Raw genomic sequence first — 20,772 nt, 5'->3', positions numbered from 1 at the left:
TTTTTCATATGTGCGGATCTAGGTGCTTCAGTCTGGAACCGCACTGCTGCTACGGTCACAGGTTCGAATCCTGCCTTGGGCATGGATGTGTGTGCTGTTCTTAAGTAGTTCTAAGTCTAGGGGACTGATGGCCTCAGATGTGAAGTCCCATAGTGCTGAGAGCCATTTTTTGTGCAGTATTTTTTTCCTATAATGTTCACCCAAAACAAAAATAAAATCATTTTGTACCCCTTTTGACAAATAAGCAGGTACTCTCATTCACCCACCAGCAGTCACTTCAGGTTTTAAACAATGCTTTTTCAATACTAGATCATATTTCTCCATTAATGGCACCAGTTGTAACAAATTTTCTCTGTCTTCCGGTGAAACATATTCACAATGATCATGGAAAGCAAGGTTTTGCTTTGCTAAAAACAGCATAATATCTAAGAGGCAATGCAAAATGTATCTCCATTTCTTGATCTCATCATTCACAATATTCTGGTTAGCTTTGTCAATGGTTTTATTAAGTTTCAAGCCCAAAGGGAGTGTTTTCGGTTTTTCTTAATTTGATAAATGTTCAAGTGACAATTATTGGTTTGACATCTTTGGATTCAATTACCAACACTAACAGAAGACAGAAGTAAATTTATTTTTGTTTGTATTACCCTCAGAGAACAGAAGCAAAACGAGGATAATGGAATGTAGTCGAATTAAGCCGGGTGATGTTGAGGGTATTAGATTAGGAAATGAGACACTTAAAGTAGTAAAGGAGTTTTGCTATTTGGGGAGCAAAATAACTGATGATGGTCGAAGTAGAGAGGATATAAAATGTAGACTGGCAGTGGGAAGGAAAGCGTTTCTGAGGAAGAGAAATTTGTTAACATCGAGTATAGATTTAAGTGTCAGGAAGTCATTCCTGAAAGTATTTGTATGGAGTGTAGCCATGTATGGAAGTGAAACATGGACGGTAAATAGGTTGGACAAGAAGAGAATAGAAGCTTTTGAAATGTGGTGCTACAGAAGAATGCTGAGGATTAGATGGGTAGATCACGTAACTAATGAGGAGGTATTGAATAGGATTGGGGAGAAGAGAAGTTTGTGGCACAACTTGACCAGAAGAAGGGATCGGTTGGTAGGACATGTTCTGAGGCATCAAGGGATCACCAATTTAGTATTGGAGGGCAGCGTGGAGGGCAAAAATCGTAGGGGGAGACCAAGAGATGAGTACACTAAGCAGATTCAGAAGGATGTAGGTTGCAGTAGGTACTGGGAGATGAAGAAGCTTGCACAGGATAGAGTAACATGGAGAGCTGCATCAAACCAGTCTCTGGACTGAAGACCACAACAACAACATACCCTCAGAGGCAAATAAGTGACAGCAAAAAATGTATAGTTTCTTTGTTGATGGTGAGTATCACATTTATTTCCATAAGTATTCATCTTGTTCAAATGTGAGTAGAAGCACAATAAATAAAATGTGTTCCTTTTATGTGTGCACCTGGTATTCCTATAGATTCCAAAAGTCCCTACTTGATTTGATATATTTAATTACATTTTTCAGTAGTCACAATTTTGATATGCACAGGAACAGGTATTGCCCAATGTGCACCGCCATTTGATGATGAGGAGTCTGAGTTAGATGCATCAGAACTATCTGCTATTTATATTTAATGCCGAACTCATCCCACACTCCATTCATGAGTGGAACAGAAACGAACCATAATAACTGGTACAATAGGATGTACCCTCTGCCACGCACCCCATGGTAGTTTGCAGAGTATAGATGTAGATGTAGATGTAAGTGGGATGCAACACCTTCAAGGCACTGACTATAGAGGTAGATTGATTTTTATGATAGTGGGGGAGTGCAGCAGAAAGAGCATTTTACTACGCGTAGTTCCAACATATAAAATCTAAATGACTGTAGTGTTTTTAATTATCTATAATCTTTGAAAAAGTAATGTTTAGAATGAACTACTGTAATTAAAAAATTAATAAATCAAAGTTAAGCACTTCAGATGTTTTTAAACTGTACTTGTAGTATACCTGTATAGATCGCATAGGTATCAAAAGGCGTTACATGAAGAATAATTGTGTGTAGCAAACAACTGGTTATCATTCTACAGTTTTTAAGTTTCATGCAATATTTTACAAAAATACTTAAAATTCTGAGTGCACCCACTGACAATTGCCAATGCCTTATAATATGTAAGCAGGTATCTATGTTTATATTTCGCATATGTGTGGGGTCTGGAACTATAAAATAGATCTTATTTACTAAACATACTTTGGCCTCATTTGGGATTTGATTAAAAGTTGTCCTGTTCCAGAGAGACCATGAGATTTGGAGGCCTGACCCCCAGGACAAAAGGAGGCCTGCACATGGGCCACCCTCCTCCAACCCTCTCACCCCCCCCCCCTCCCACTCCCACCACCCAGTCTGCTACTGCAAGGGGATAAAAAGAAAGAAAGAAGAAAAAGAAGCTTGAAGTAATTCTTGTCTTCCACTCACTGACTGTCCAAAGGTGTGGAAACGGACAGAGTGCACCAGAGCCTTTCCTTATTTAAAAGCCAGGAAACTACTTTCAAAAAATTTTAATATAATCAAAGTGTGCCACAAACCTAGAGAAGATCTTTGGGTAGAAAAACAGAGTTTTGACTTAGACTCAGGAAGCAATCAAATAAATAGGAAGTCTAACTGTGTGTGGCTTTCGTCCTCTGTAAATTCTAGAAGTCAATGGATCAAATACAACATTGAGGACAACAAAGGTAAAAAATGATAAAAATTCAAGTAAAACTTGAGTTGTTTATATACATGTATTTCAAAAAAATAAATGCAGACCATAAACATAGCATTATTGAAATATTCACTTTCAAAGAGTAAATGTTTTACATTCACTTACTAAATTAATTAATAAATTATCACATTATCACTTCATTTACAGTCTGACTCATACAATTTTGCATTCCCCATTTGTGAATTATCTCGTAGTAGGAAAATCAAAGGCACTTTTTGTGATAGTTTTATGCACTTTTAGATTTCATTATGAAACATTCAGAATCCAGATTTACCATATAATGTGGCTTGTCGACTACAACATCTCAAAAATTTTAGAGCACTGTGATGCCCATCAAACTCTTATTGCCATTGTCACTTAGTACTCAAAATTGTTATAATCTTTAGCACCATACTGGGATGTGGCAATACTAATTAAATATGAAGCATGTATCTCTCTGCAAGCTATAGTCTAGAGTAAAGTGAGTATCAAAACAGCTGAAACTTTTTTTCCACCATCATGACAGACAAATATAGGGCATACATAAGTAAATATGAGATTTTTGAAATCTCAAGTTGTGCAAATTAGGTTACAAAAGAATTCCATATAAAAACATAAACAAAAATTTAGGAACAATTTTATAAATCATTTGCCATTAATGAGAACATACACTTACTTCATGTATTTACAAGCAAAGGAAAATAAAATAAATTAAATCTTATAAATAGTCTTAATATAAATTATACTACATACTACTGTTATGTCACTTAATGAAAGAAATCTTCTCTTGCTTCATTTTCTGTACTATAATATTTCTAAGAAAGTGGGTTTGTTTCAGGAACTAGACTGTCTTGGCATTGTGAAAAGTAGTACACATTAGCAAATATTTGATTTGAAGTACTCATCTTAAAACATCATTTCCTGAGTTAAGTATCCTACTTGTTGAATAATTTGTTAAACATAACTATTCTTATACTTTTTTACTTTTCCATAATGTGAATCAAGAAAGTATTAATACTTGCAGTCATGGAATGTGCCATAGTTCATATAAATTAGAGGCATTTTTCATTAAACTTACAATATGCTGTAAAGCACTGAGAATGATTAACAATGAAATTGTTAATAAACAACTTATATCCACCTGTTGTCTGTGATGTATATTTTTACACAACACTTCTGTGTCTCAAGAAATGAAATTACTTCTAATTGTTTATTATGCTGGGAGTGACCATAACAAGAATAAATAAAAGCAAAATATTTAAATATGTTGTGATTTAATAATGGACTGCACTTTTAGAGAGAAAGCTGATGGACCTCGTAGTTTTATCAGGGACATGGCCTTAGATAGCCTCCTTAAATTCTTGTATTAAAGTGAAATTTAACCTTTCAGCCCCTAGTGAATAACTTCAGGAGACTCTCTGTTATACTTTATTTTATAGAAACTTACAGGATTTATGAAGGCTTGAATGCGGCAGGTAAAAATTTATATTTAAGTAAATTACTTTTCTAAGAGAGGTTTTGATTTGTGAGATATCTCCTGTGTGGCAGAATTGCACGCCATTTTCAAGTTATGGAAAATGAAAAATGGTCTTTCATTATTTTGCTAACAAATCAACACCCAAGTGACATTTCTGATTAAAGTTTGCCTCATTCTCCCTGCAATTTGCAATAAAAAGCTAGAGACCACTTTGTGCTAAGACGTATTATGTATGATGTATATAAAAGTAAATGATAGTAAAGCGACTTAATATAAATAGTTGCGAGGAGGAGATGCTATCGGTTCCCCACACCGCCCAAGATGTGCTTTAGAAACCAGCGACCGCGAGCGGCAGTTTTCAAGTTCGAGGAAGCACTCATTGGAGTACGTCTTACCATCTGTGCCACATACTGGGTCATAATGTGGTGGACAGATCTTCTGACAACCACGGAAGACAAAGCCACTCAGGCAGCGTTTCAGTGGAACTGCATAGACATGTTTCCTGAAAAGAAATAATTAATTTGTCAAAGCAGACTCAGAAACTTTTGAGACAATATTGTCTTACATGGATTGTCACAGTTATTTTGTACTTTAATGCACACTGAAAGTCAGTAGAAAGGGATAGACTTAAGAGTTATGTTGTAGTTCAAGAAACAGGAGAGTAATAAAATAAGAAAGCCGGGAAAGAATGAACACGTTTTTCTTTCCTTGAGGAGTGGTGGGTGTAAACTATATATTGTAATTGTGTATTTAGTGACTGAAAAAATATTTTATTAATGGATCTCAGCCTTGCAGGGAAGGTAAGCAAATAAAACTGTTCCATGTGTGTATGTGTATCTATATATGCACTAGCAAATTTAGAAATGATTCACAACTGCTAAATATGTATGGGAATTGTATGTACATCCTAATCGCCCCCCCCCCCCCCCAACTTCCCCTCCCTTCTCTACCTCCTCCTTCCCACTCTCTCTCTCTCTCTGAGCTTGAGCCTTGTTTACTCGTATTGCAAACAAAACCTTAATTTGGGACTGAAGTTGCTTAAAATGAATCCGGGTAAACTGGTTGGGATCATTGGCATACGGGGTATGAGTTACATCACCAGCTGCTGGATCTGTGGGGATAATAGGTTCAGTGACAGTATTGTGCACAGTTTTAATCATTGAACTGTTGGGGTCATTAAGTTCAGACAATTCAGATTGCATTGTCGTATTTTAATCATAAGCCGATAAGCCATAAATACAACTTTTCTGTTTTCTGTAAAACCAATGGCAAGGAAGAAAACAGCTCATTGTTGTGCATACAATTTTTGTTTGAAATTATATACAAGGAGAAAGAATATATAATGGATAAACAATTTGTCTAATTTGAGACCTAAGTTTCTCCCTGCGTATACAATGTTCAAATAACTTATGGGAATGCAGTCGGGTGACATCAACGGCAACTGCCGATATTTCGACAGGAGAACACTCTGCCATTTTCATGGTAAGAGTGTACTCCTTTCGAAATATTGTCAATTGTTGATGACATCCCCATAAGTTATTTGAATTTGCCTAATGGTTTATATGCCCTGCTACTGCAAGAAAGAAAATGAAACTACATATTTTCACAGCATAGTATTTTTTCCAGTTGGTTTTATTGGAAAACACGTACATTGTAGTTTAAAAAAAAAGTTATAGCCTATGCCCATCTCTTTATTAGAGTATTGTGTAAAAATTGGAAGTGAATCAACTTTTCAAGATTTTTGTTGACAACATAGTAGGAATGTGTAGGTGTGTTTGATATGTATTTTTACATGAAATATAACTAACCATTCACCTTTAGTAGAATGTGGCACATAGACACATTTAACAGTACACAGTATTACATACTTTCATGCACAAGAACATAGACACCTAAACACACACAACTGTAGCCATGGTTTTTGTGTGTGTGTGTGTGTGTGTGTGTGTGTGTGTGTGTGTGTGTGTGTGCACTTGCATGTGTACATTCTGCAAGAAGAAAGAGTCAGGACTAGTTAATACTGTGTTCTTGTACTATGTATGCCTGTACGTCCCCTATCAGTCTGCTAAAGGTGATTGGTTGGCTTTAATTTATTTTACTAATATTTCATCCAGAAATTTCCATGATTGATACGTATTTTTTTAGCTCTTAAAGAAGGTATAGTCCAGAAGCTCAGCAATGACTTCAGTTTTGTATATGTGCTTGTCAACCACACAGTGCCCCAACTATATGGTGATTAAGTTATGTGAATCGTATTCCACGGATGCCGCAGAGAAGAGAGTATAGGGATGAAGAAGGAAGTCAAGAACAAGCACCCAAGTACAGTACAATAAAGTACCTCGATTTTATAACAGTATTAATATTAATCGAACTATAAATTAATACAATAACTTTAAGAGTTTCTTTGAAGATGCCAGTCAGTTGAGTAGAGCAATTTAACTAACAGAAAAATTAGTACATTAACTTTAAGAGTTTCTTTAATGGTACCTGTCAGTTGAGTAGAGTGAGTTACCGAACAGAAATATCTTTAATTTAGTAAGTTATATGCACGCAATGCTCCACAGCTAGTAAATGTTTAAAGAACAATCTTCACCAAGATAAGCTTCACACCAATGACAGTCATATGATGTTAAGTCACAAACTGTATGCAGTTAGGTTCATTGAAAACCATACCACACCTTCATGATAGTAATTTGTACTCGAATGTAAAGAAGGACAGCAGTCAGCCTAGAATCCATAATTTTTTGCAGATCTAGATCAGACTATAACATAGTGATCATCTGTGCATTAGCAGAAGAATCATATAGGCATAACCATGTCAGAGTATAAGCATGTGACAACTGATGATAGCGTTTGCATGGCAGGAACAAAAAAACCTATGTGACTCATCTTGTAATGTACTAATGATGACTATGTTATTGTCATATATGGTCCGCAGCTCGTGGTCGTGCGGTAGCGTTCTCGCTTCCCACGCTCGGGTTCCCGGGTTCGATTCCCGGCGGGGTCAGGGATTTTCTCTGCCTCGTGATGACTGGGTGTTGTGTGATGTCCTTAGGTTAGTTAGGTTTCAGTAGTTCTAAGTTCTAGCGGACTGATGACCATAGATGTTAAGTCCCATAGTGCTCAGAGCCATTTATAGTCATATAATCAAAAACTAGATCTGCAATAAATTATGGATTCTGCCACTGACTGCTGTCCTTCTTCACATCTGAATTTTCAATGGTTGCTGTGCACCACTGGTATCCGACAGATTCCAATTTAGTAATTTGTGTGCTTTCTAATTCGCTCCACTGTTCAAAATTTGTGACTGAGACCATAGCTATAATGCTGTACAATTACTTATCACTACAGTAGAACTCCACAGGTTCTATTTTGTTATTGATGACATACTATTACCTTCGTTAAGCATGCTTGTTTGACTTTTTATGATATCTTCTGATGATTTGTACAATTGAAAATGGATGTGAATGAAAGTTTTTTTCAGTCATCAGCTTATCCTCATGAAGATGATGATGTTTAAATTCATTAATTCAGTCATAAGCTTCCCTACATTAACAACAAGGCATTTAATATGCTATGGCAGGATGCTGAAATCATATGTATCCGCATGTCTTAACTTCATTCTTTACTAATGTCAAGGTCTTGAAGTTCTTGTTCACATTGTTTATCATCCTAGGATTATATTCATGCTTAGAATTGTTGTTTTTTTGAGAAATGAGAAGTATATGCAAGAAAAACAAATATATTTTGAAATGTGTCAAAATTTTCATATTTTTGAAGACCTCTCTGCAGATGTAATTCTTCTATTATGCTTTCATTTTTTGGGAATAAAAGATCTTTGTAAGGTAAGTTATCCTCCCAGTGATTCTGTAAATCATTTGGAATGGAAATATACAGAATAAACTAACTTCTTCATTCCTTAGTCACCTATAGTTTTTGTCATGTGTGTTGCAAATGTAGGTGAACTAAGGTGCCATTAATGGTGAATTACCAATAAAATATGATGTTCTCTGATTTTGACATATAACTTGAAGATTTATTTTTAAGAGTGTTGACAACATCAAAAACTTCCTTTGGAAATGTAAAGTGTAACTAAACTTCATCTAACAATGGAAACAACAGGTTGGAATATCAGCAATATAAGGAAAAAGAAAGACAGCTACTATTCGTAAAGATGACACATTGAGTTGGAGGCAGCCACAATGAAAAGTTGACAGACATTTAGCTTTCAGACTAAAGCCTTTTTCAGAACAGGAAACAAACACACACACACACACACACACACACACACACACACACACACACACACACAGTCGTTCACACAAGCGCATCTCACGCACACATGACTGCCATATCCAGCAGCTCGGACCAGAATGCAACTGTCATGTGGAATGCGAGCAGCAATCTGGAGGAGACAGTGAAGGAGAAGGGATGGCAGGGTGTGGTTTGGGGGAGAGTGTCTGGCAGAGTGTGCAGGGACTAGATGGAGGCAAGACAAGACTGCGACCAGTTGCAGTGCTTGGACACTGTGGGGCAGGATGTCGGGGAGGGCGGGTAATGGGGAGTAGAAAAGGAGAGGAGCAGGGAAACAGAAAGGCAGGTTGGTGTGTTGGCAGAGGATGGCTTACAATGAGGTTGAAGGGACATCAGTAGGGAGAAGGTGATAGGACAGAGGGTGCAGAAACTGTTGGTGGAGAGAGTGGGGCAGTATGTTACCTGAGGTTGAGGCCAGGATGATTTTGGATGTCAAGAATGTTGTAAGAATAACTCCCAACTGTGCAGTATGGAAAAGCTGGTAGTGGAGGGGAGGCTCCAGATGGCATAGAGCTGTGAAGCAGCCATTGAAATCAAGCATATTATGTTCAGCTGCATTTTGTGCCACACACTGGTCTACGTGGCTTCTGGCTACTGTAGTAGATCACCCTGTGGCTCAACATGCAGCTGAACACACATGCTTGATTTCAATGGCTCCTTCACACCCCTGGCCATCTGGATCACCTCATCCACCACTAACTTTTCTGCACTGCACAGAAGGGAGTTATTCGTACATCACACTCTTCACTCCGGAAATCATCCTGGCCTCAACCTATGGTTACCCACTGCCCCATACCCTCCACACAACAGTTTCTGCAAATGTCCGTCCTGTCACATCCTCCGTATTCATGTCCCCTCACCCTCACTGTGCCACCCTGTGTCATTGCACCCACTCATCTTTCCCGTTCCCTACTCTCTTGTTTCCACTCCCTGTTGCCCCCTCCCCAACGTCCTACCTCACAGCCTCTCAATGCTGTGTCTAGTGCCAGTCTTGTCATATCTCCATCTAGTCCTTGCACACTCCACCAGACAGCACACTTCTTCCCCCCCCCCTCCCCCCCCAAAACCCTGCTATACCTTCTGCTTTCCTGGCCTCTCCAGATTGTTCCATGTGACAGCTGCTGGAGATGGTGGTCATGTGTGCATGATGTGTGCTTGCTTGTGTGAGTGTGTGCATGCGTTGGGGTTCCTTTTCTGAAGAAGACTTTGGCAGAAAGCTATGTGTGTGACAATCTTTCCATTGTGCCTGTCTACAATTCAACCTGTCACCTCTATGTTGAGTGGGAATCTATCCTTTTCCTTGTACTGATGAAATTTGTCTATCTTGTTTCGTAACACTGAAAGATCATAGACTATCCACAAAGGACATGTTATTTTCTTTTTCCTTACTATGCAAGGAACTCACACTGGCGTGGGTTTGGGAGTTCCCTTTACCTATGATTTGCAGATATACACTGTGTGCCCTATTCCCTCCAGTGAAGACAAGCTGCCTGCCACCTGTCTTCCCTGTTGTTGCCTGCTGCAGTTTGAAGTGAGTGAATGGAAGTCACACTCACCCACAGTTGCTGCGACGCATCTCACATTCATTGCGATAGAATTTATTGTCTGAACCACAGACAAAAGCACTCTCCTCATCACATATATCATTGCAACGCTCAGTTGTGCGGCAGTGATGAAGAGGAACTGCAACTACTTTTTGTCCGCATGTCTCTCGCTGCATGATACACTCAGATCTGAAACAAAGAGACACAATTCATTCTCAAATATAACTTGCATACATTGTGGATCAAGAATTTGTTGAAGGAGATAAGATTTCATGTAAAAGGTAATTGGGCTCCCAGTGAACACATAAACAAACTTAATTTATTAGGAGATTGTATGGGATGACGCACATCAGTTATTTGCATATTTCAGTATTCAGCAGCACTGCTTTTGCTGAATTTAGAGCAGAGATTGTGCACTCTAATCTCATAAGCAGTATGAAGTACAGATTGTTTTAATCACTTGGACACACAGTGTTACCGTGAGCATCAGAAAGCAACTCCATTGTTCAATGCATTCACCTGCCCATTACTGAGAAGAGAAAGTTAGATTTCATTGTTATTGCCTTTGTTTCTTATTTTGGTAAGAGAAGAAATATAAAGAGACCATAATTCTTGAAACATCTAACATGTGATTTGAACAGTCCAGAGGTATACTTGTGGTCCATAGTGTCCACTGGGCAGAATATTTTGGCAATCAGAGCTATTACCATCATCAGGTGTGCTGATGAACTGACCTCCTGGGGGTGAACAGTCGACATATCACCTCCTCCTGTGAGCTGCTCCATACACAAGGGATGGGGATGCAAATCAGCTGTGCACCACCAGGAGGTCAGTTTGTCAGAAAACATGACAACAGTACTCTCTGCTGAAATGTTGTGCCCATTGGACACTGTAAACTGGAACACCTGTAGACCAGTCGACAAATAGAAAGAAACTGAAAAATCACTCATAACACATTGTTGGTCATTGAAACAAGTTATGATTTACATGAAAATATGTTAATAATGACAGCTACTTAAGATATAGACCTATAAGAAATGCCACAAGTTTTACATAATGGTATGAAATGGAGTCATCCATGAGAGGCAAACTTTACCTACACTCCTTTTTGAAAAAAAATATACCTCTCCAGATAAGTGCTAAACAAAGAATAAAAAAAGAAATTTAGCTGATTAATAGTGCAAGGAACTGAGTGAAAAGATAGCAACAAATAGTATTAAAAATTTAGTAGTTTTGTTTCCTTCTCAGCTAATGTGTCAGTGTAGGCCTAATGTACATCCAACGTAAAAATGTAGAAAGGCAAGATCCAGCCAAAGTGGGAGGAAGAGGAACAACAAAATTTTCATGAATTAATCTCCATTCTTCCACGTGTAGCTGTGAAAGTTTGATGAAAATAGTAACGAAACAGTATTAAATGTTCCACGACATGCCTTTCAGAGAGAGAATTAATCATCAAAATAATGACAGAGTACAACAATTACTGTTAAAATGTTGTTAAATCATGAAACTGCAGTCGGGCATGGATGTGTTTTTCACTAACCTGTAGACATTTCCATCAGAGGCACACACTGGCTTGTCCTCAGTATCTGGACATTCTTCAGGGCATTCATCCTTTGCTGTTAGGTCAGAACAGTTTCCCACATGTGCCATCAGTATTCCTTTACTGTGAAAATGAAAGAAGAAAATTAATGTGTAAGTACATCATTAAAAAATTATAACTACACCCCACTTCTATTAAGTATGTGTGACTGTCTGTCTCCAACATAAAATATCTGGTTTCCCATTGGCTTCTCAGGCTTCTTGTAGCTCGTTTGTCAAAACTGACTCTTACACCATCTTCAGTTACATGGCAATGGAATAAAATGTGCCATCAACAAGTGTGTATGACTTTTTTTTTCTTTTTTGTATCTTTTTATTGTCAGAACACTTAGGAGATACAACAAACCTATTAGATTGCTTTCACTAGACTTGCCGTCCTCTTTGGGAGCATTGCAACATAATACGGGATCCTTATCAGATAGGATTGATGGAGGACATTGAAAAAGTTCAATGACGGGCAGCTTGTTACATATTATCGTGAAATATGGGACAGTATGTCATGGACATAATAAGCAAGGTGTTTTTCATTGCTTTGAGATCTTTTTATGAAATTTGAATCACCAAATAGCTCCTCCAAGTGTGAAAATATTTTCTTGACTCCCATCTACAAGTGCAGAAATAGCTGTAGTGAAAAAATAAGAGAAGTTAGAGCTCACATGGAAAGATTTAGTGTTTATTATTCCCAGGTGCTGTTTGAGAGTGGAATGGTTGCAAAATAGTCTGAAGGTGGTTCTTTGAGTACTTTGCCAAGCACTTAAGTGTGAAATGCAGAGTAGTCACATTGATGTAAATGTATGTGTTTATTTTCGATAAGATTTTTGTTATTTTCTCAAGAGTTGCATTTCCTACATTAGACTTGAAGATATAACTTGCAACATCACCAAAGAGAATTGTTTATAGAACAGCTAGACTAAATGAGAGGTTAGGCTGAAAGAGCACATCCTGAAGCATCAATAAATAGTTAACATGGTGGTATGTACAACAGTCTTACACTGCTGTGTTACATTGCCTCTCATAGTATGTAACAAGCCCCATCATTCAAGGATGTAATAATATAACAGGATGAGTAATGGGGTTCTATCAAATCTTTTTTTCCACCTCTGGAGCTGCGAGGTCAGTGCAATTGGCTGCCATGCAGGAGGCCTGGGTTTGATTCCTGGCCAAGTTGGAGATTTTACCTACTCAGGAACTGGATATTGTGTTTTCTTCATCGTCGACAAGCGACTCACTGACGTGGCATCAAATAAAGAGACTTGGGCTAGGTGGCCAAACAACCATAGATGGGTCTCCTGGCCAATAATGCCATACAATTATTTCATTTCATTTCAGTATACTGAAGTAGTAAGAATAATTGTGATGGAAATGAGTTAAATGCACTGAAATGAAATGAAATGAATGGATTGATGGGAATGAAATTAGTGGAGGCATAATTACATGGCTTAAAATGATATCAGTTCAAACTGTTCAGTTATGCTGAACCATCAGTGTAAATAGGTGTTAGACTTCTGGAATCAAGCTCAATTAGTCTAAACGTTGAGATGAGACTCTTGATAAGCAGGGATTCCAGTCGAGCTGCAGGGTGGCACAGATTTTCAGTTAGTACACTTCAGTTGTGGTGGGGTGCAAAGTGAGTCACATCTGATGGTTTGAGAGAAAGCACAGTGGCAGTAGCATGGGGAAGCAAGTACTGTGGATTCACAGCCATGATAGCAGGCGAGTGAGAGATCGGGGCATATCCTAATGTATGCACTGACACACAGACAAAGAACTGTACAATGGTTTGAAATAAACCGGAGATCTTGCTAGATGTAAAACCAATATCAAGATGACATTTTGAGTTTCAGCACGATCCGCTCATTAGTTTCGAGACAAATCCGCTTTTTACGACATTTCAAAAGCACATAAGATTAATGATAGAAAGTCGTAATTTTGAACTTAGGGTCCACTTTATACAGAAAAATACTGTAGAGTTTTTATTACGTTTCTGCTGCTTGTCTTCGTGCTTGCCAAACTCGACCTTGACCAACAAATTCGCTGGATCTCTCCCCAGTTGAGAACTTCTGCAGCATTACGGGCAGTGCCTCCAACCGTCATGGGATTTTGACGATTTAATGCGCCGATTGGACAGTATTTGGCACGATATCCCACAGGGTAGCAACCAAAAACTCTAACAATGAATGTCGAGCTGAATAACCGCGCGCATAATGACCAGAAGTGGGCTAATGCGCCATTGACTTGCTCAATTTCTGAAGCTCTTTCTCTGGAATAAATGACCCGATTTTTCTGAAATTGTAATCATTTGTTTGTCTGTACATTTGCACCACATCTACCGATTTCCGTCCAATTTAGCTAATTCCTTGGTGGTGAGTCTTTTTTTTTGTCGTAGACAATTAGAACATTTTATTTAAATTTCGGCGAGCTGAGTCGCGGACCTACAGACTGGAGATTATGGACAGCACGTTCTCCAATGCTTTATAGTTGTGCACTGAAATAATTTTCAGGCTTTTTTTAAAGGGCAATGGTATTTAAAAATCGCACAAGCTTTCATTCCGTGTACCCAGTTGGACAGTGCAGTGACTAGAAGATAACCGACGGACATCCCGAACAACAAAAGCAAATACAGCCCAGCGCCCCTCGGTAGGAGCAGAGACTCACAGACAGGCCTCCTTCTGCAGCTTGCACACGTCGTCGTAGGTGTTGGCGTCGGAGCCGCAGACGGGGCCCCTGGTCGAGTTGTCGGTGCAGGCGAGCTTCTCGCAGCGCTGGATGCGCGGCCGGCACTTCTCGATGTCCACGCGGGAGATCTTCCGCCGACCCTGCGCCCTGCAAACACACATACAAGCGTAGGAAAATTTGCGTCCGCTTTTCTCTTTTACAAGTCTCACCTGCAGGAACTAGGGACTGTATCGTCTGGCACAAAAATATCCACCTTTCCAATGTGAAGTCTGAAGTCTGTGAGGATCAAACAGAGCACCGATAGTTACTGTCTTATGAAATTGACTTTGGTACTAGCTGACCAACCGGGCATTGCAGGGGTATTTCTATTAGAAACGGAAACAAAAGATGAACCGTGTTTGTAGTATAATACACTCCTGGAAATTGAAATAAGAACACCGTGAATTCATTGTCCCAGGAAGGGGAAACTTTATTGACACATTCCTGGGGTCAGATACATCACATGATCACACTGACAGAACCACAGGCACATAGACACAGGCAACAGAGCATGCACAATGTCGGCACTAGTACAGTGTATATCCACCTTTCGCAGCAATGCAGGCTGCTATTCTCCCATGGAGACGATCGTAGAGATGCTGGATGTAGTCCTGTGGAACGGCTTGCCATGCCATTTCCACCTGGCGCCTCAGTTGGACCAGCGTTCGTGCTGGACGTGCAGACCGCGTGAGACGACGCTTCATCCAGTCCCAAACATGCTCAATGGGGGACAGATCCGGAGATCTTGCTGGCCAGGGTAGTTGACTTACACCTTCTAGAGCACGTTGGGTGGCACGGGATACATGCGGACGTGCATTGTCCTGTTGGAACAGCAAGTTCCCTTGCCGGTCTAGGAATGGTAGAACGATGGGTTCGATGACGGTTTGGATGTACCGTGCACTATTCAGTGTCCCCTCGACGATCACCAGTGGTGTACGGCCAGTGTAGGAGATTGCTCCCCACACCATAATGCCGGGTGTTGGCCCTGTCTGCCTCGGTCGTATGCAGTCCTGATTGTGGCGCTCACCTGCACGGCGCCAAACACGCATACGACCATCATTGGCACCAAGGCAGAAGCGACTCTCATCGCTGAAGACGACACGTCTCCATTCGTCCCTCCATTCACGCCTGTCGCGACACCACTGGAGGCGGGCTGCACGATGTTGGGGCGTGAGCGGAAGACGGCCTAACGGTGTGCGGGACCGTAGCCCAGCTTCATGGAGACGGTTGCGAATGGTCCTCGCCGATACACCAGGAGCAACAGTGTCCCTAATGTGCTGGGAAGTGGCGGTGCGGTCCCCTACGGCACGGTCTTGGCGTGCATCCGTGCGTCGCTGCGGTCCGGTCCCAGGTCGACGGGCACGTGCACCTTCCGCCGACCACTGGCGACAACATCGATGTACTGTGGAGACCTCACGCCCCACGTGTTGAGCAATTCGGCGGTACGTCCACCCGGCCTCCCGCATGCCCACTATACGCCCTCGCTCAAAGTCCGTCAACTGCACATACGGTTCACGTCCACGCTGTCGCGGCATGCTACCAGTGTTAAAGACTGCGATGGAGCTCCGTATGCCACGGCAAACTGGCTGACACTGACGGCGGCGGTGCACAAATGCTGCGCAGCTAGCGCCATTCGACGGCCAACACCGCGGTTCCTGGTGTGTCCGCTGTGCCGTGCGTGTGATCATTGCTTGTACAGCCCTCTCGCAGTGTCCGGAGCAAGTATGGTGGGTCTGACACACCGGTGTCAATGTGTTCTTTTTTCCATTTCCAGGAGTGTATTTGTTCCGGCGTCAGATCAAGCGCCGGCACGTCGACCTGGAATGTTACAGCAGACAGGGCTATAAGACGACGTCAGCCAATAGTACGCAGACTAGGACGATACCACGAGTGCGGCAGGATCGGCATCTAGGCCAAGAGAATATAAGCGCCGCCCAGCTTAGCCGCGGCCAGCAATACTCCGATGATTCGGCGCTCTACACCACCAGCCGCAACACAGACCAGCTCATTGCTCGCCTACAGACGCAGGTGGATGTGACAGTGACCTGGTGTCGTTCCAACAATATTTCCCCCAATGCCGCCAAAACTACCGCAGTCTACTTCACTAAACGGCGCCCCATCCTCCACCACACCATCACTATTGCTGGCGTCCAGGTGTCAGGATCCCCCGATACCAAATATCTAGGTGTCCGGTTGGATAAAAAACTGCTCTTCCATCACCATGCAGAATACGTAACCCAAAAAGTACTCAAGCTGATAAAAGCATTGTACCCAATGTTCAACAGCAGGGAACTGAACCTTGACACCAAGCTCCAGCTGTACCGGATGGTTGTCCACCATTCCCTCACCCTTGTTTCCACTGTGTGGGCTACAATTAGTGCCTCCCGGATGCAGACCCTCCAGCGCCTGCAGAATAAGGTGCTTCGGTGTAGCCTGCATGACCCCCCCTCCCCCCCTCTCACGAGGGTAGTTACCCTCCATGAGGAAACGGACATGGTCACTCTCAAAACGTCCATTCGAGAGAAGTCAAGCCTTCTCTATGCCAAAGTAGAAGCCCTGCGCGACACGGTCGCCAGCTTACAAAAAATTGGCACAACGCCTCCCTGGCATTGGTACTGACACCTTGTTCCTTTCACCATCCTTGAGAACTCGGAGTCTAACCATGGCTAACGATAGCACTGTTATGGTCACTCATAAAGCGTTAGTATTGACTTGACCACTCGATGGGTATCGACCATCGTAAATCACCACTGTTGATAACTAATGTTCGTAGTTAGTTAGTACTTGCCTGCGACCTGAACTTCCACATCCACTCAAAGGTGATGTCTTTGGAATGATATCATGTGTCGAATGGAACAGTTTCACTATCCACCAAGACAGTAAGACCTAGAGCCACCGGTGAAGCTGCATTTCAATCTCCGGAACGAAAAAAAAAACGCGGCCGCAGTGGAAGACGAGCCATTATACAAACGCCATAGCAGTGACTTATGAACTATTTTGTTTTGCTTGCATTGAAATTGTATGTGCCGAAGGACATTGATTATTTGCATGTCGCCATTTGCTTGCGGCACCTCTTTTGCGAATATGCAAAGTTAAGTGTTGCTAATTTAACTTACTGTAATAAACTCCATTAATATGATTTGCTTGAATTGTTGTCTAGCGGCCCAAGAAAGCAGCTTTCCTAGCCACCCTATATTAAACGATTGGGCAGAATACTACAATATCGAAAAAATTTCATTTCTGTGTATTCGTGAAAACACAAATTATGAACAGTCGCACAAAGAAACACGCATAATGTGCGAATGTATAAGTACAGCTGCTTCTCGTATCTACAGCGTGACTTTTTAAACATCTCTATGGCAATGCCTCCTCATAGCGGTACAGACGCCTATTGTTTTCGCCTATGGATGTTTGTGCTTCGGAGCTGAAAGCTGTCAAAGGCACTGCCAGGTGTCAGAGATTTCCGTAAGTTGACTCAACTATAGAGGTGTCTTAGTAGTAAAGAACAAATGTGTTAAAATTTCGTGCATTATCCGACATTTTTTTCTCGCATCTCTTCAACTATGTGTCGCACAGTGATGTATGTACATTCACTGGCCCATAGCATACTGTCTGCGAAATATGTTGCAAATATAGTAGCAAAGAATTAATAAATTTAAGCGTCACGCACAATGCGGCAGTTTATCACTCATCTCAGTGTTTATGATGTCATATCTCCTTGACTGTGTGTGGTACCATGATATAATTTAGCCTGCCCGGCTAGCTGCGCGGTCTAACGCGCTGCTTCCCGAGAGTGAAGGCGTGCCGGTCCCCGGCACGAATCCGCCCAGCGGATTAGTGTCGAGATACGGTGTGCTGGCCAGCCGGTTTTCCATCTGCCTCGGCGAATGCGGGCTCGTTCCCCTTATTTCGCCACAGTTAGACTGTGTGGGCGATTGCTGCACAAACACCGTTTCCACGTACGCGTACTCAATAATTATTATACCATGCAAGCATTTGGTGTTACACTCGTCTAGTGTGAGACGTTCCCGGGGGGTCGACCGGGTGCCGAACCGCACAGTAACCCTGGGTACGGTGTGGGGCAGCGGTGGGGTAGCTGGACTGCTGTGACCTGTTGTGGGGTTGTGAATCACTGAGGGCTACGGCGGGACGAAGCTTCTCCGTCGTTTCTAGGTCCCCGGTTTACATACATACATGATATGATTTTGTAGATGCATTTAGCCACATATGTAGATACTGTCTGCGATGTTTATTGCGAATAGTGTTAGTGGCACAGAAGTAATAAATTTAAACATCGTGCATGATGCTGCAGTATTTCACGCTTCTAATTGTTTATGACATCATATCTCCTGAACTATGACAGATAAATGTTTCCTTCCCTGACAGCTATTGTTGCCTGACAGCAAGAGATATGTGCCCCAAGTTTGGCTGAAATCGGTGCAGTGGTTTAGGAGGAGACACAAGCTGGTTTTGTGCCTTGCGTGTAAAGTCCTGGTAACTTTTTCTTCCCACGATTCACAGTCTTATGCAAGTGCTTCTCAACACTTTAGTCATCAGTAACGGAAGCTTTTCCAGGAATCAGAGGAAGCAAGTACTGAAGCCCCGCGCAGAACTCGACTTATGCCATGGGAAAAGGAGTGCTGTTTGCGTGGTGTGGTACAGTTTCGGGATGGGGACAAGATTCTCTTGCTTTACATGACATTCACTAAGCTATACTTCACTGTGCTACATACAGCAACGATAGAATGCTAGGACTGGCAATGGACGGCCACGAAACAGTACCGATTTAGAACCACGAGGGTCAGCACTGAAGAAGAGGTATCCAAACCGGAGCTATGGGCGCTCAACGGCGAGGTTGTAAATGATTTCAAACCCTACTTGTTATTAGCAAAAAGGATGTGCTCCAACTTACTGGTGCAATGTTGCCAACAAGGAAAACTGGATCAGTATTGTGTACTTAATATCAAACATTTACAAATGTTAACTGGTACATACAGAGCTTAAGCGTTCGAGTTATTTATGTTTAAACTGACTGATGAAACACACCATATACACTATGTGATCAAAAGTACCCGGACACCCCCAAAAACATACGTTTTTATATTAAGTGCATTGTGCTGCCACCTACTGCCAGGTACTCCATATCAGCGACCTCAGTAGTCATTAAACGTCATGAGAGAGCAGAATGGGGCGCTCAGCGGAACTCACGGACTTCGAACGTGGTCAGGTGATTGGGTGTCATTTGTGTCATACGTCTGTACGCCAGATTTCCACACTTCTAAACATCCCTAGGTCCACTGTTTCCGATGTGATAGTGAAGTGGAAACGTGAAGGGACATGTACAGCACAAAAACGTACAGGCCGACCTCGTCTGTTGACTGACAGAGACCGCCGACAGTTGAAGAGGGTCGTAACATGTAATAAGTAAACATCTATCCAGACCTTAACACAGGAATTCCAAAGTGCATCAGGACCCACTACAAGTACTGTGACAGTTAGGTGGGAGGTGTGAAAACTTGGATTTCATGGTCGAGCGGCTGCTCATAAGCCATACATTATGCCGGTAAATGCCAAACGACGCCTCGCTTGGTGTAACGAGCGTAAACATTGAACAATTGAAAAGTGGAAAAATGTTGTGCGGCGCGTCGAATCACGGTACGCAAAGTGGTGATCCAATGCAGGGTTTGGGTATGGCGAATGCCCGGTGAACGTCATCCGCCAGCGTGTGTAGCGCCAACAGTAAAATTCGGAGGCGGTGGTGTCATGGTGTGGCCGTGTTTTTCATGGAGGCATGTTGTTTCGCATGGCACTATAACAGCAGAGGCCTACATTGATGTTTTACGCACCTTCTTGCTTACCAGTGTTGAAGAGCAAATCGGGGATGGCGATTCAACACGATCGAGCACCTGTTCAATGCTCGGCCAATGACGGAGTGGTTACACAACAATAACATCCCTGTGATGGACTGGCTTGCACAGAGTCCTAACCTGAATCCTGAAGAGCATCCGTGGGATGTTTTGGAACCCCGACTTGGTGCCAGGTCTCACGGACCGACATCGATACCTCTCTTTAGTACAGCACTCCGGAAGAATAGCCTGCCATTCCCCAAGGAACATTCCAGCACATTACTGAACGTATACCTGCGAGAATGGAAGCTGTCATCAAGGCTAAGGGTGGGCCAACACAATACTGAATTCCAGCATTACCAATGGAGGGCGCCACGAACTTGTAAGTCATTTTAGCCAGGTGTCCGGATACTTTCGATCACATAGTGTATATGTAAGTAGCTCTGCGCCCGCTGCTTCGCTCCCGTATACTATCTAGCCTGCAGAAATTTTCTTGTATTTATTTAATCGAATTTTTA

At 41.8% G+C, this 20,772-nt stretch overlaps 1 protein-coding gene across 1 annotated transcript in view; it reads right to left on the bottom strand.

Moving 5' to 3' along the window:
- Positions 1-2,785: 2,785 nt before the first annotated feature.
- Positions 2,786-20,772, bottom strand: part of LOC126092240 (serine protease inhibitor dipetalogastin) — a 284,082-nt gene continuing 266,095 nt past the window's right edge. The window contains exons 7-10 of the mRNA XM_049907745.1: positions 14,349-14,516; positions 11,635-11,757; positions 10,107-10,283; positions 2,786-4,738 (exon numbers count right to left, since the gene is read on the bottom strand). Of these exons, the coding sequence (XP_049763702.1) occupies positions 4,504-4,738; positions 10,107-10,283; positions 11,635-11,757; positions 14,349-14,516 (703 nt within the window). The 3' untranslated portion in view covers positions 2,786-4,503. The remainder of the gene's footprint in view (positions 4,739-10,106; positions 10,284-11,634; positions 11,758-14,348; positions 14,517-20,772) is intronic.

Source organism: Schistocerca cancellata, chromosome 7 (assembly GCF_023864275.1).
Source record: "Schistocerca cancellata isolate TAMUIC-IGC-003103 chromosome 7, iqSchCanc2.1, whole genome shotgun sequence".
NCBI classification, from domain to species: Eukaryota; Metazoa; Arthropoda; class Insecta; order Orthoptera; family Acrididae; genus Schistocerca; species Schistocerca cancellata.
This window is presented reverse-complemented; position numbering and strand designations above follow the sequence as displayed.